The sequence below is a fragment of the Chaetura pelagica genome, unplaced genomic scaffold (genome assembly GCF_000747805.2).
Source record: "Chaetura pelagica isolate M959 unplaced genomic scaffold, ChaPel_1.0 scaffold243, whole genome shotgun sequence".
NCBI lineage: Eukaryota > Metazoa > Chordata > Aves > Apodiformes > Apodidae > Chaetura > Chaetura pelagica.
This window is the reverse complement of record NW_009952712.1, coordinates 1,335,056-1,348,793: the sequence shown is the minus strand read 5'-3', so window position 1 is coordinate 1,348,793 and position 13,738 is coordinate 1,335,056. Positions and strand designations below refer to the sequence as shown.

At 53.5% G+C, this 13,738-nt stretch overlaps 1 protein-coding gene across 1 annotated transcript in view; it reads right to left on the bottom strand.

Moving 5' to 3' along the window:
* The window catches only part of WLS (wntless Wnt ligand secretion mediator), a 28,255-nt gene extending 15,695 nt beyond the window's left edge, over window positions 1-12,560 (bottom strand). Inside the window, exons 1-4 of the mRNA XM_009994593.1 lie at window positions 12,524-12,560; window positions 11,726-11,998; window positions 4,627-4,751; window positions 877-1,038 (exon numbers count right to left, since the gene is read on the bottom strand). Coding sequence (XP_009992895.1) covers window positions 877-1,038; window positions 4,627-4,751; window positions 11,726-11,998; window positions 12,524-12,560 — 597 coding nt within the window. The remainder of the gene's footprint in view (window positions 1-876; window positions 1,039-4,626; window positions 4,752-11,725; window positions 11,999-12,523) is intronic.
* Between the last annotated feature and the right edge of the window lie 1,178 nt (window positions 12,561-13,738).

Sequence of the window (13,738 nt, the reverse complement as noted above, 5' to 3'; positions counted from 1 at the left end):
CGAGAGCGGCGGGGCTGGGAGGTTTTCCAGCTGGGAGCACCCCTGGCCACCAAGCCTCAAGTGAGGGCAAGAGTGGGGACAGCTGAGAGCCACCCCAGACATCTGCACGGCGATGGTCACCTCCGAGATGAGCCACGCGCCCCCAGAACCTTGCTGTTCTGCTCCTCCTTAGCTCCTGTGTGAGAGAGCTTAACCTGGTGGAGGTCTCTGGGGAGGACCCAGGGAAGGTCTTGGAGCTGTGGGAAGAGCCTGACTCTGGAGGTGGTCACAGGGCAGTGAGGGAGGGTGGCACTGCCCAAGGGAGTGGAACATCTCCCTGATGAGGAAAGGCTGGGGGAGCTGGGTCTGTTCAGCCTGGAGAAAAGGAGACTGAGGGGTGACCTCATCCATGTTTATAAATACATAAAGGGTGAGTGTCAGGAAGATGGAGTTAAGCTTTTTTTCAGTGATGACCAGTGATAGGATAAGGGGTAATGGGTGCAAATTGGAGCATAGGAGGTTCAAGGTGAATGTCAGAAAAACCTTCTTTCCTGTGCAGTGCCAGAGCCCCGGGCCAGGCTGCCCAGAGAGGCTGTGGGGTCTCCATCCCTGGAGACATTCAAACCCCCCTGGGCACCTTCAGTGTGATGTGCTCTGCCTGGCAGGGGGGTTGGGCTGAATGGTCTTTCCAGGTCCCTTCCAACCCCTGGGATTCTATGATTCTAAGGCTCATGCAGGACTCCTCAGAAGGCAGCAGGCAAAGAGGGCACCCCCAGGAAGGGGGCAAGTCAGGTTTGCAGGGAAGGGCAGGTGAAGAGCAGGACCTTGCTGCGGATGGTGGAGGAGAGCAAGAAGGGAGGTGCAGCAGCCCCGGGCAGCAGCAGGAGGGGCACTCACCACCAGGCGGATGTCCTTGATCTCCCCGATGCCCACGTTGATGCCCTTCCTCTCGTTGACGGGGAGGCGGATGTTGATGAGGTAGTACTTGTGGGCCACGCTCCCGATCTCCATGAAGGGCAGGAACTCGCAGTCGTAGTGACGCCCTTCCGAGTCGGGGGTCTGGAGAAAGGGCACAGAGCAGCAGGGTCAGCCCTGGGAGGACCAGCAAGGTCAGCCCCAGGAGGACCAGCAAGATCAGCCCCGGGAGGACCAGCAAGATCAGCCCTGGGAGGACCAGCAAGGTCAGCCCCAGGAGGACCAGCAAGATCAGCCCCGGGAGGACCAGCAAGATCAGCCCTGGGAGGACCAGCAAGGTCAGCCCCAGGAGGACCAGCAAGATCAGCCCCGGGAGGACCAGCAAGATCAGCCCTGGGAGGACCAGCAAGGTCAGCCCCAGGAGGACCAGCAAGATCAGCCCCGGGAGGACCAGCAAGATCAGCCCTGGGAGGACCAGCAAGGTCAGCCCCAGGAGGACCAGCAAGATCAGCCCCGGGAGGACCAGCAAGATCAGCCCTGGGAGGACCAGCAAGGTCAGCCCCAGGAGGACCAGCAAGATCAGCCCCGGGAGGACCAGCAAGATCAGCCCTGGGAGGACCAGCAAGGTCAGCCCCAGGAGGACCAGCAAGATCAGCCCCGGGAGGACCAGCAAGATCAGCCCTGGGAGGACCAGCAAGGTCAGCCCCAGGAGGACCAGCAAGATCAGCCCCGGGAGGACCAGCAAGATCAGCCCTGGGAGGACCAGCAAGGTCAGCCCCAGGAGGACCAGCAAGATCAGCCCCGGGAGGACCAGCAAGATCAGCCCTGGGAGGACCAGCAAGGTCAGCCCCAGGAGGACCAGCAAGATCAGCCCCGGGAGGACCAGCAAGATCAGCCCTGGGAGGACCAGCAAGGTCAGCCCCAGGAGGACCAGCAAGATCAGCCCCGGGAGGACCAGCAAGATCAGCCCTGGGAGGACCAGCAAGGTCAGCCCCAGGAGGACCAGCAAGATCAGCCCCGGGAGGACCAGCAAGATCAGCCCTGGGAGGACCAGCAAGGTCAGCCCCAGGAGGACCAGCAAGATCAGCCCCGGGAGGACCAGCAAGATCAGCCCTGGGAGGACCAGCAAGGTCAGCCCCAGGAGGACCAGCAAGATCAGCCCCGGGAGGACCAGCAAGATCAGCCCTGGGAGGACCAGCAAGGTCAGCCCCAGGAGGACCAGCAAGATCAGCCCCGGGAGGACCAGCAAGATCAGCCCTGGGAGGACCAGCAAGGTCAGCCCCAGGAGGACCAGCAAGATCAGCCCCGGGAGGACCAGCAAGATCAGCCCTGGGAGGACCAGCAAGGTCAGCCCCAGGAGGACCAGCAAGATCAGCCCCGGGAGGACCAGCAAGATCAGCCCTGGGAGGACCAGCAAGGTCAGCCCCAGGAGGACCAGCAAGATCAGCCCCGGGAGGACCAGCAAGATCAGCCCTGGGAGGACCAGCAAGGTCAGCCCCAGGAGGACCAGCAAGATCAGCCCCGGGAGGACCAGCAAGATCAGCCCTGGGAGGACCAGCAAGGTCAGCCCCAGGAGGACCAGCAAGATCAGCCCCGGGAGGACCAGCAAGATCAGCCCTGGGAGGACCAGCAAGGTCAGCCCCAGGAGGACCAGCAAGATCAGCCCCGGGAGGACCAGCAAGATCAGCCCTGGGAGGACCAGCAAGGTCAGCCCCAGGAGGACCAGCAAGATCAGCCCCGGGAGGACCAGCAAGATCAGCCCTGGGAGGACCAGCAAGGTCAGCCCCAGGAGGACCAGCAAGATCAGCCCCGGGAGGACCAGCAAGATCAGCCCTGGGAGGACCAGCAAGGTCAGCCCCAGGAGGACCAGCAAGATCAGCCCCGGGAGGACCAGCAAGATCAGCCCTGGGAGGACCAGCAAGGTCAGCCCCAGGAGGACCAGCAAGATCAGCCCCGGGAGGACCAGCAAGATCAGCCCTGGGAGGACCAGCAAGGTCAGCCCCAGGAGGACCAGCAAGATCAGCCCCGGGAGGACCAGCAAGATCAGCCCTGGGAGGACCAGCAAGGTCAGCCCCAGGAGGACCAGCAAGATCAGCCCCGGGAGGACCAGCAAGATCAGCCCTGGGAGGACCAGCAAGGTCAGCCCCAGGAGGACCAGCAAGATCAGCCCCGGGAGGACCAGCAAGATCAGCCCTGGGAGGACCAGCAAGGTCAGCCCCAGGAGGACCAGCAAGATCAGCCCCGGGAGGACCAGCAAGATCAGCCCTGGGAGGACCAGCAAGGTCAGCCCCAGGAGGACCAGCAAGATCAGCCCCGGGAGGACCAGCAAGATCAGCCCTGGGAGGACCAGCAAGGTCAGCCCCAGGAGGACCAGCAAGATCAGCCCCGGGAGGACCAGCAAGATCAGCCCTGGGAGGACCAGCAAGGTCAGCCCCAGGAGGACCAGCAAGATCAGCCCCGGGAGGACCAGCAAGATCAGCCCTGGGAGGACCAGCAAGGTCAGCCCCAGGAGGACCAGCAAGATCAGCCCCGGGAGGACCAGCAAGATCAGCCCTGGGAGGACCAGCAAGGTCAGCCCCAGGAGGACCAGCAAGATCAGCCCCGGGAGGACCAGCAAGATCAGCCCTGGGAGGACCACCAAGGTCAGCCCTGGGAGGACCACCAAGGTCAGCCGTGGGAGGACTACCAGGGTCAGCCCCGGGAGGACCAGCAAGGTCTGCAAAGGTCTTGCTGGCACCAAGAGCTGGCTGGTTAATTCCAGCCTTCACCTGGGGAGAGTCTGTGCAAGTCTGCAGAACATCAGGGGGTTTAGGGACAGTTTTGCTCAGGTTTATGACTGTTCTGGGTCATTCAGCCAACAGCATTGGGACTCAAGCAGGTTCATGTCTTGGGCTCTTAAATGTGTTTAAAGACAAGGGACCTGAGCTTCCTCCCTCAGCAAGCACAATATGAGCCAAAACTGAGCACACAATCTTCTCACATGTGCCTTGCTCTGGAGTCCTGTTCTACTGGCAGTGCTCCCCTCCACACCCCCTACCTACCCACAGCCTTTGGGGTGGCTGCAGGGAAGTGTCCAGGGGCTGCTGGAGGGGTAAGTGGGTGCTGAAAGGGGTTGGGAGATGGGATGCAAGACCCAGAGCTGCAAAACGTGGCATGGTAAGGAGACACCAGATGGATTTAAGCAGAGGAATTAGTCTGCAGCACAAACACCTTCACTGGAACAAGATGCTCTGAGCTCACTCCTGGCTGTTCTCTCTGCTCCTAAGCTTGGTAGCTGGGGGCACTGAGAAGTCATTTTAAGAAACTCTTGCCCCACCTCCCCAGGTTTTTGAGTGCTTCAGTGTTCCTGGAGGGCTGTCTCCTCACCCATCCTGAAGAAGAAGGTTGTGTCCATCGTGGAAAAACAACATGGAAAGGTCCAAATTCTCTTGGATGATTTGGGGTATACGGATCTCAAAGGATCAAAGGAAAGCTCCAGCCTGACCACAGCTGCAGAAGACAGCACCTCTGCAACACCTCACACCGTTTCCTCCTTAGTTTTAACCCCACCTCTGACTTCATTCCCTCCTCCTGTATCACCAAACAGAACCAGCTGCACCTCAGGCTCCCGGGGCTCCTGAGCCAAGAGGAAGCTGACACGTTTCAAAGCGATGGCTGAGCAGCTCAGAAGCAGCAGGAAGGGAAGGAGAAGCACGAGTCCCACCACAACCCCACACCTCCAGCACCTCTTACTTTTGGTGAGCCAAAGGTGCACTTCAGCTTCCTGATCTCGATGGCACGTGCCATTTCCTTCCAGTCATCAAAGTCCGTGTCACGATAGGCCAGGGACACGTCCAGGGTGATCTCTGCATTCTCCTCTGCAAGGGGAAGGGGACACAGGCTGGTTAGAGGGGAATGGTTTGCAAGAGAGAAGGGAGATGTAGGTTAGATTTTAGGAAGAAGTGCTTCACTGTAAGGGGGGTGAGGAGCTGGGATGGGTTGCCCAGGGAGGTTGTTGATGCCCCATCCCTGGAGGTGTTTAAAGCCAGGTTGGAGGAGGTTTTGTGCAGCCTGGGCTGGTGGTTCCCTGCTCATGGCAGGGGGGTTGGAACCTGATGGTCTTTAAGGTCCCTTCCAACCTTGATGATTCCATGATTCTGTGAATGGTGCAGAACAGCAGAGGGGTGGGAGAGCCTCCCAGCACTGGGAGGGCCTCTGAGGGGCACACAGCTCCAGAGGGGAATGGAAACTATACAGAGCACATCACCCCTTCCAAAACATTTCTCTCTTCTGAAGTGGAGGAGAAATAATTTTCCTAGACATAAAGGTCTAACATCTTTCTAACACATGACTTGGAGCCCCTGGGAGGGCTGTGGGGGAAGAGCCTGGCTTATTCACAGAGCACCAGAAGAAACAATTCATATAGAACTGGAACCCAGAGAGCTGCAGGGTCAGACAGAGAGCCAAGAAACAACCATTCCTGGGCTGGGAAGATGACAGGCTTCAGTGTAGGCTTCCTCAAGGTAACCCAAGGCAGGCACTAGGTCCTTCTGCTTCAAGGAACAACTCTATTGCATTACAGGATTTGTTTTAAACCCACCCTAAAAATAGTGCTTAGGTACAGAAAAACCACAAAAGAGATGAAGCACACAGCTGTCACAGGGAGATGAACTCTATAAAGGAGAAACCATGCAAGCAATGATACACTTGTTCCTTCAGATGTGATGGCAGAAGTCATCTGTGAACACAACCTTGTGTTTCTTATGGCTGTGGGCTCACCAAAAGCCCAACATCTTGAAGAAATAGGTTCAGAACATGCCCCTCAAAGATGTACTCTGCCAGAAAGAGCTGGTCCAAAAGGGTCACAGAGGTCTCTGGGTGGGATGAGAAGGGAGGAGAGGCAGGAAAAAACACTGCTGGGAAAAGTCAAAATAGATCACCAAAAGTACCAATGGCTTCAAAATTGCCCACAAGTAGGATCCTCTGCTCTGCAAAGATAAGCCAGGGTTTCCAGAGGAACAAGGAAACACTACACAAAGTCCCTCCAAAAAGAACACTCAAACACTGAAGTTCAGCTGTGCTGGACTTGCTGGAAAATCCTTGGGATTGACTGCAGATGGTGGAGCTGATGTTTTCTACACGTGTTGTTTAGCTCAAGCCATGCTACAGGGGGCTTTGGAAGACCTCCCCACCCCCTGCAGCACTGACCTGTTCCTGCCTTTACAGATGGACCAACAGGCACGTCAGGAAATCCACACATGGAGTTTGTGTGCCCAGGGAAGGTGAGCACATCAAACCCAGGTGGAAACAGCTCGTCCTCTCCTGGACATGCTCATGGCAAGAGTATGGGGTGCAACTGCTTTTAAATATGCTCCTGCAAGGGTGCTGCCAGGAGGTCATCACTCCAAGGAGGGAAAGGGGCTGGAACAGACTCATTTAGGTGCCAGAACTGAGCAAGGTCACAAAAAGGGGAGGCACAGTTGGAACCTGCCAGGCAGCAACACACAAACATGCTTTATAAGCCTGAGGCAAGTCTGTACCAGCCCCACCAGATGCTGAATCCTCCTGTTTACCAGGCACAGATCCCAGGGAAGGCCCCAGAAGAGGAACATTCTGAAAGGAGCAGGCTACAGCCCAGCCTCTTCTCCTCAACCACCGAACCCCAAGAGCTGCAGCCATTGGAAAAGTGTTGGAAGATGCCTACAGAGCCATCCACAGTGGGGAATGACTTTGCAGTGACATTTCTGGTGGGATATGTGGCAGTATGCCCATCCAAACTGGTGGGAAGGGGCATGGATGCTGTCTCTGGTTCAGAACCACTATTCATAGTGCTTGAAGGTGGCTCTGTTATGCCTTCATGTGGATGCCTTCAGATTTTTCTGAGCATTTTTTCACTGCACACATCATCTACACCATCCAGATTGATACCAAGCTCCTCTCCACAGCAGCCATTAGTTTCCTTTCCATGAAGCTTTAATTTGCCATCTCAGATCTGCTATTTAGAAGACCAGCAAAACAGATAAATGGGAATGTAAGGTTGAACTTGGCCCGGCTAAAAAGAACTACAAACTTCATTTCAGAAGCCATAAAACCAACTGGAATGCTTGGGATTAAATCCAACAAAACCAGCTTTCAGTATTTCATCTTTGCAATCCAAATGTTGCTGCTGCCAAGGAGCATGAAAAGCAGAAGGCAGGAGATACATCAGTCCTTGCTTTTCCAGAGCAGTTGGTTCCAACGGGTTCCAACTGCACTTTGAGCTTCCACCAGTCCCTTTGTTGGGACAATATCTCCCATTCACCTGGAGTTTTGTACAAAACCCCTTCAGGATTGTCAGTATAAAATATGAGGAGTCTTATGAGGAGCAGCTGAGGGAGCTGGGGGTGTCCAGCCTGGAGACAAGGAGGTGAGGGGAGACCTGCTGGCTCTGCAGCTGCTGAGAGGAGGTTGGAGCCAGGGGGGTCGGGCTCTGCTCCCCAGGAACAAGGGGTGGAACAAGAGGAAATGGCCTCAAGTTGTGCCAGGGGAGGTTTAGATTGGGTATTTGAAGAAAATTCTTCATTAAAAGAGTTATTAAGCAGTGGCACAGGCTGCCCAGGGAAGTGGTTCAATCACCATCCCTGGAGGTGTTTAGAAGACACGTAGATGCTGTGCTGATGGACATGGTTTAAGCACTGGACTTGGTAGAGATGGGTGAATGGTTGGTAGAATTAGGTTATGGTTGGATTCAACCTTAAAAGGTCTATTTCCAAGCAGAACAATTCTGTGAGATAGAGGTACATCTATATATCTATGTCAGCTCACTCTCACCTGTCATTAGCAATCCCCCTCACCCATGAGGAGCAGGAGGACAGTGACACACCATCTGGCAGAGAACTGCTTTTTAAGAAGATTCATGACTTATTCACATCAACAGGAAAATGTCAGGAGGTGAACAGACAACCTGGGGCTGGGTGCCCTTCTTTGCACAGCACCCACACCCCCAGAGTCCTCTGGACCCTGAGGGCAGTGCAGAGAAGCAGCAGCTGATGTTCCACCACACCTGGCTTCAAGATAATGGTGTTATTTACCATCAAAACAGCAGATGGGAGGAGTGAACTGGAGGCAAGAGACTGGCAGCCAAGCTGGTTTTCACTTCTGGAAGTGCTGAGAAAGCAGAGTATTTTAATTATTCTGAGCCATGGCAGAAGAGGAAGAAGACGTGCAAGGAAGGAGGAGAAAGAGCTACTGCAAAGCTGTGCTCAGCTTCCCTGATGCTACCATGTTGAAGGAAAGCAATCGTTCAGCTCCTCCATGCATGTTCACCAGGATTCTCCAGAACTTCCCAACAACAGAGGGTAGAAATAAGTAGGTAGAAATCTCAGTACCAGGAGATGCAATTGCCCGTGCAGTTTTTGGTAGATAACGTCTATTCATGTGGAGCCTGGTAAACCCCCTCTGCCATGAGCAGTGACAGCCTCACCAGAATCATATTAAAAACCCTACAAGATGATTAGGCATTCAGTGATGACCAACTTGGAGAATACCTGCTCCTGCTGGGGTTCCCAGCTTGGAGCTTCCTCAAAGACTCTCCACTCACAGGGACATGAGATGCCCCAGAGCAGGTCAGATCTATGACCCCTCTCCACAGAACTCCCTGGTACCTGACACACTCTGAGCACCACCAACACATTTTTCCACGTCCACTGCTGAAGATCTTTCCCATGATCCACTTCCTAGTGTGATATTAGCAGAAGACATCCTCAGTCCCATTTGGATGGTCTAAAAATAGAGAAGCTGTGCAGAAGACAGCTCTGTGCCAGCTGCCTGCTAGCACAGCTGCCTGGAAAGAAGTCTGGGCAAGCAAAGAGAAGAAGAGCTGGAATCATTTGCAGCACACTTCCATGCTTCACCAGCTCTCTAAAATTACAAAACCAACCAAGAGACCCAAACTGGATGAATCTGAGCAGGCATTGGCAGCACTTGACTGTTCACAGTCACCTCCCAACTGCAGGGAAACCACAAGTTGTTCTCACTTACTAATGTTTTAAGTTCACTAAAAATAAAAAGAGAAGAAAACAAGTAGTTTTGGGGTGGTTTTTTTTTAGTCTGAAAATTGGTAAAGGTCCCTCCATACTCTGATACCACCTGATAAATAAAGGTGTCACCACCTGCAGCCCAGCAGAGTGGAACCCCCTCCCTCCAGACATGGCATCCCAGGATATCCATCCAGTGCTCAGCAATTCCAGGTTTACTTTTCCAGCAGGTGGCAGTGAGGCAGGCAGGGCCAGCTCTGGGGCTCCTGCAGCCTGTGGCTGCTGGGGAACAGGCAGCCCCTGCCTCCCTGTCCCAGCCAGGGAGGGACCCCACAGGATTATTTCTGGGGACCCAGCAGGTCACACTGCAAAGCAGCTCCAAGGGAAGGGCTCATGGTCCCTGCTCAGAACACTGCAGCTTGCCAAATGCAGATGGCCTAGAACCACAGCAGCAGGTCAGCCCAAAAAAAACAGATAAAATATATTTAAAGAAAAAGATAAATCCCCTCCAAGCTCACAGCACATCCTCCCACCCTCCTCCAGGGCATCCTGCCCACGAGAGCCCAGCAGCAAGATCTGCCAACAAGAAACAACTAAAGCAAAGCAGCAATGAATTTTTAAAGTGGATCTGATGTGCAGGAGCACGGGCAGCTGCTCCACCTGCCCAGGAAAGGGGATGTCACCCTGCAACCAGCCACCCCACCCCTGGATGGCCACAGTGCTGCTCTGCCAGGGGGAAGGGGATGGATCCAGCTGGGCTGCCCATCCTCTCTGGGAGCTGGGACTGTCCTTCTGAAGGCAGGTGCTGTTTTGCAGAACAGTCCTTGATGAGCTGAATGGCCCCAAAAGTGTTCCTCAAAGGCAATGATGGGAACCAGACCTGACTGTGCAGCAGGGGAGTGAACCCTGCAGCTTGAAAAGAAGCCTTTGGTGCACAGGAGAGCTCCTGGGGCTGGAAACCAGAGCATGGCTGCTGCTTCAGTTTAAAAATTGAATGCACAATGCATCAAAGGACAGACAGCTTGGGCACAGAAACAGCCTCTTCCTCAGAGAAACTGCAGGCCTGAGTCTCTCCCAGCTTCCCGTGAAGGACAAACAGAAGGGGAGCAGCCCAGCCTCTGAACATCTGCAGCTTGAAGACATCTGCATTGCCAAACCATTTCTAAACATCTGCTTTTTGAAGATCCAAGGGAAGTTCCCAAGGCAACCTGGTCTGGTGGGAGATGCCCCTGCCCATGGCAGGGGGGGTGAACTGGATGATCTCTGAGGTCCCTCTAACCCAAACCATTCTATAATTGCTTTTCACATTTTTAGTGTTGCCTCTTTGGAGGAGCTGATTCCAATTGCTTGATCAATGAAGCTCTTAACACAAACACAGAGTTAGCAGCAGATACAGACACATATGCAAGGATTTTGGCTTAACAAGGTCGATTTTTATTTAATCTGTTAAGACACAAACGCAAGAGCTGAGTTACTCACTAGCTTTAGATTTTACACTTCATTTGCATCTGCCTTCAGCTTGGCACAAAATGCAGGGAAACAGCCTTTAAAATGCTCTCTGCAGTCAATGAAGTGAAACCTTCAAGATGTGCCAAGTAAGCTCACACCAGGAGAAGTATTCAAGTCCCTCTGTCTCCAAATGCTTCTTATAAACAAAATCCACCAGCAGCCACTTAACTGATAATGACCAGAAACCAAGTCTCTCCCAGCTGCAGAAGGGGTGGGGCTCACCCCAAACCTTGCTTTTATGACTCACTGGGAGGCCCCAGACAAGCTTTCCTGCTTTTCCATCTCAAACTTGTTCCCACCTTTGAAGGACTCGGTCACTGAATGGCACCAAAAAATGACCCCAAGAAAGGAGGCTGTCAAAACCTTGTTTAGCATTTCTGGAACCTGCTCCCAGGTGCTCAGCCAGTTACTGACTCCAGCTCAGCCCTTGGACTTTAAAAGCCTGAGAACAAAGGATTATTTCTCTAAACACCATCATGACATCTCCAAGAAGCTGAGGCCTTAATAAACTTACCAAGCTATAATTATAGGGATAAGAATCCCCACGTAGGCTTGACACAGCCTCATTTTTTCCCTTATCTTGCTGATGAGACACCATGCAGCTCCTGGCCAGACACATGCAGAGCCAGCAGAAGGGATGGGAACAGGCAGGAGCAGGAGGCAGCTGCAAGGGCTGGGCTGTTGGCAGCTGCAAACTGGTGGTGGGCACTCTGCACCCTGGAACATCTTGAGAAGCAGCCTGAAACCCAGGAACTAGGCTGGATTTAAACCCAGCTAGTTGCTGGTGGTCTACATACAGAGTCACAGAATCACCTTGGTTGGAAAAGACCTTCAAGACCATCGAGTCCAACCACCAACCTAACACTGACAAGTCCTTAGCTGAACCACAGCACCAAGTACTATGTCTGTGCAACTCTTAAATCCCTCCAGGGATGAAGACTCCACCGCTGCCCTGGGCAGCCTGTTCCAATGCCTGACAACCCTTTCAGTGAAGAAATTCTTCCTCACACCCAATCTAAACCTCCCCTGGTGCAACTTGAGGCCGTCACCTCTTGCCCTGTCGCTTGTAACTTCATTGAACCGATCCCACCTCTTTACAGCCTCCTTCAAAGGTTCAACAAGGGAACCTGCTCCTCACCTGCTCACCAGGGCAGCACGAGCAGCTCTCCATGCAGAGCTGACAGGTCTCACTACTGATTCCCCCCTTAGAAGCTGCTCCTGCATCACCTCCCTGCACGCGGGCACCGCCGCGCTCGAGAAGAGCAACTCCAAGACAAACCCCTCGGGAAAGAAGACCCCAGGCAGCACCTGAGGAATGAGAGACTTACTCAGGTCGTTGTCCATCTTGAAGGCGATGTCCAGCTGCATGATGAAGAGCATGAACTGGAACCAGGGGCTCATCTCCTTCTTGGGGAGGGGGATGTGGACGGCGAAGACGATGTCGTTGGCCTCGATCTGCCTGCTCACCGCCTCCTCAAAGTCCTTCAGCTTGTCACAGGGGTTGTTTCCCCAGGGCACCAGCCACTTGGTTTTGTGGTGGTTTTTCCTCACATCAATGCACTTCACCGACGTGTAAGGAACAGCTGTAGTGGGGCTGGGAGCTGCAAATGGAAGAGAACCACATTCTCAGCATCTTTGGGTATCTCATGGAGTGCCTTCCCCACCAAAACGTGCAGTTCGACTCTTTGGAGGCCAAACAAATGCATGGAATGATTCTCCTCCACAGCTCCTTGATCTGGCAGTTAAGTACTTAAGTTCATTACATCTACAGACTTACACTGCTGACTTTGTAGTGGGATGAAATTAGGATTAGCTGAGACTGCCAGTTCAGTCCCAGCCACCTCAGTTACACCAAGATCACACAGAAAGTTACTGGCACCTTTTCCTGTGCCTACACTCTTCCAGTTTGCTCACTCAAGCAAATCCACTTGCAAAGCACATGGGCATCACAAACCCAGAGAAATGAACTAATCCCACACCCCGTGGTCCTGCAGAGCAGGGCCAGGAGCACAGCAGGGATGTGAGCCACACGTTCCCTTGGGCAGGGAGCTCTGAAGCACTGCTGAAACTATGACTGCTTAAAAATCCTTGGTAATGGGAGGGAGAAGCACCACTTCTCATCTCACCCACGCCTGCCATCTGCAAGCTTGCTGTGGGAACCATCTCAGCCTCAGCAAAACCCCCAACATGGAAAACACAGGGCAAGGAGGACACCTCCATGATCCTTCTCCTCCCACTGCTGCTGACCAGAGAGAAGCATCCTGCAGAGGTTCTGCTTTCTCTTGCTGGAACTCAGGTGTGAACTCAGGGCTGTTACAACCAGAGATTTGTGTCTTCTTCTCCCCACAGGTTTTCTTTGAGATACTGAGGGAAAAGAACTTGGCTCTGAAACACTCCCCAGACTCTGCCCTGTCCCCATCACCACAGCAAGTGACAGGCTTTGTGCCCGTGCACAGGGTGACCCTTTTCATTGTGTCACATCCCAGATCAGGGAACTAAAACTATGGAGGGTTATACTGCTTGGGCTCCACATTGGTGAGGGGTCAGAAACTGAAGCACAAGTAGGGGTGGAAGCAGAAAAGAAACACACTCCACCTTCAGCCAGAATTGCAACATAAACCTCCTTCAATTCTGAGGGAAAGAAAAGGCTCTGACAAAGTCCAACCTATTGCCAGCAGAGTTCTCCCCCATGCAAAGATTTCTTACCACAGCTCTCCTGCCCTGTTTCCTGTATCATCTGGGAAATAAATATTTTATTGCACCACAGAACTGGCAGAGCAGGGAGGGGAGAAGAGCTGGAGATGCTCCAGTTTCTCATCTCCTCAGTATGATCTGAGGGGCTTCCAGGGGTCAGAAAGTCCAGTGACAACAGCCAGCTCAGCACATTTTGACACCCAGAACGTGTCTCTGCAGTTCAACCAGAGCTGTCCTGCTCTCTGAAGGATCACCAGGAAGGTACCACTGGACACACTGCAGCCAGTTCCTTCCAGCCTCACAGGTTTGGGGAAGCAGATGGAGCAGGGAAACTTCTTTTTAAGCTGTTAAAAGAGTTCAACTCTCCTGCTTTCACTAGAATGTGAAGAAATGAAAAGTTCTTGTGAAATGGCATTCATGAACAACCCCAAGCTATCCAGCCCTTTTAAAATGGAAAAGAGGGCCTGAAATGAAAAAAAAAACCAACACCCACCAACTGAACTTAACCACGGAATGATGCTCTGGTGGCAGGGAGAAGCACTGAAGGGTTCCTACAGCAGGAGTTAAACCAGCAGCAGCACACAGAGCAACAGGTCTGCAGGCAGAGGGAACATCAGACGACCTGATGCCCCAGTCTCCAGGGCAAG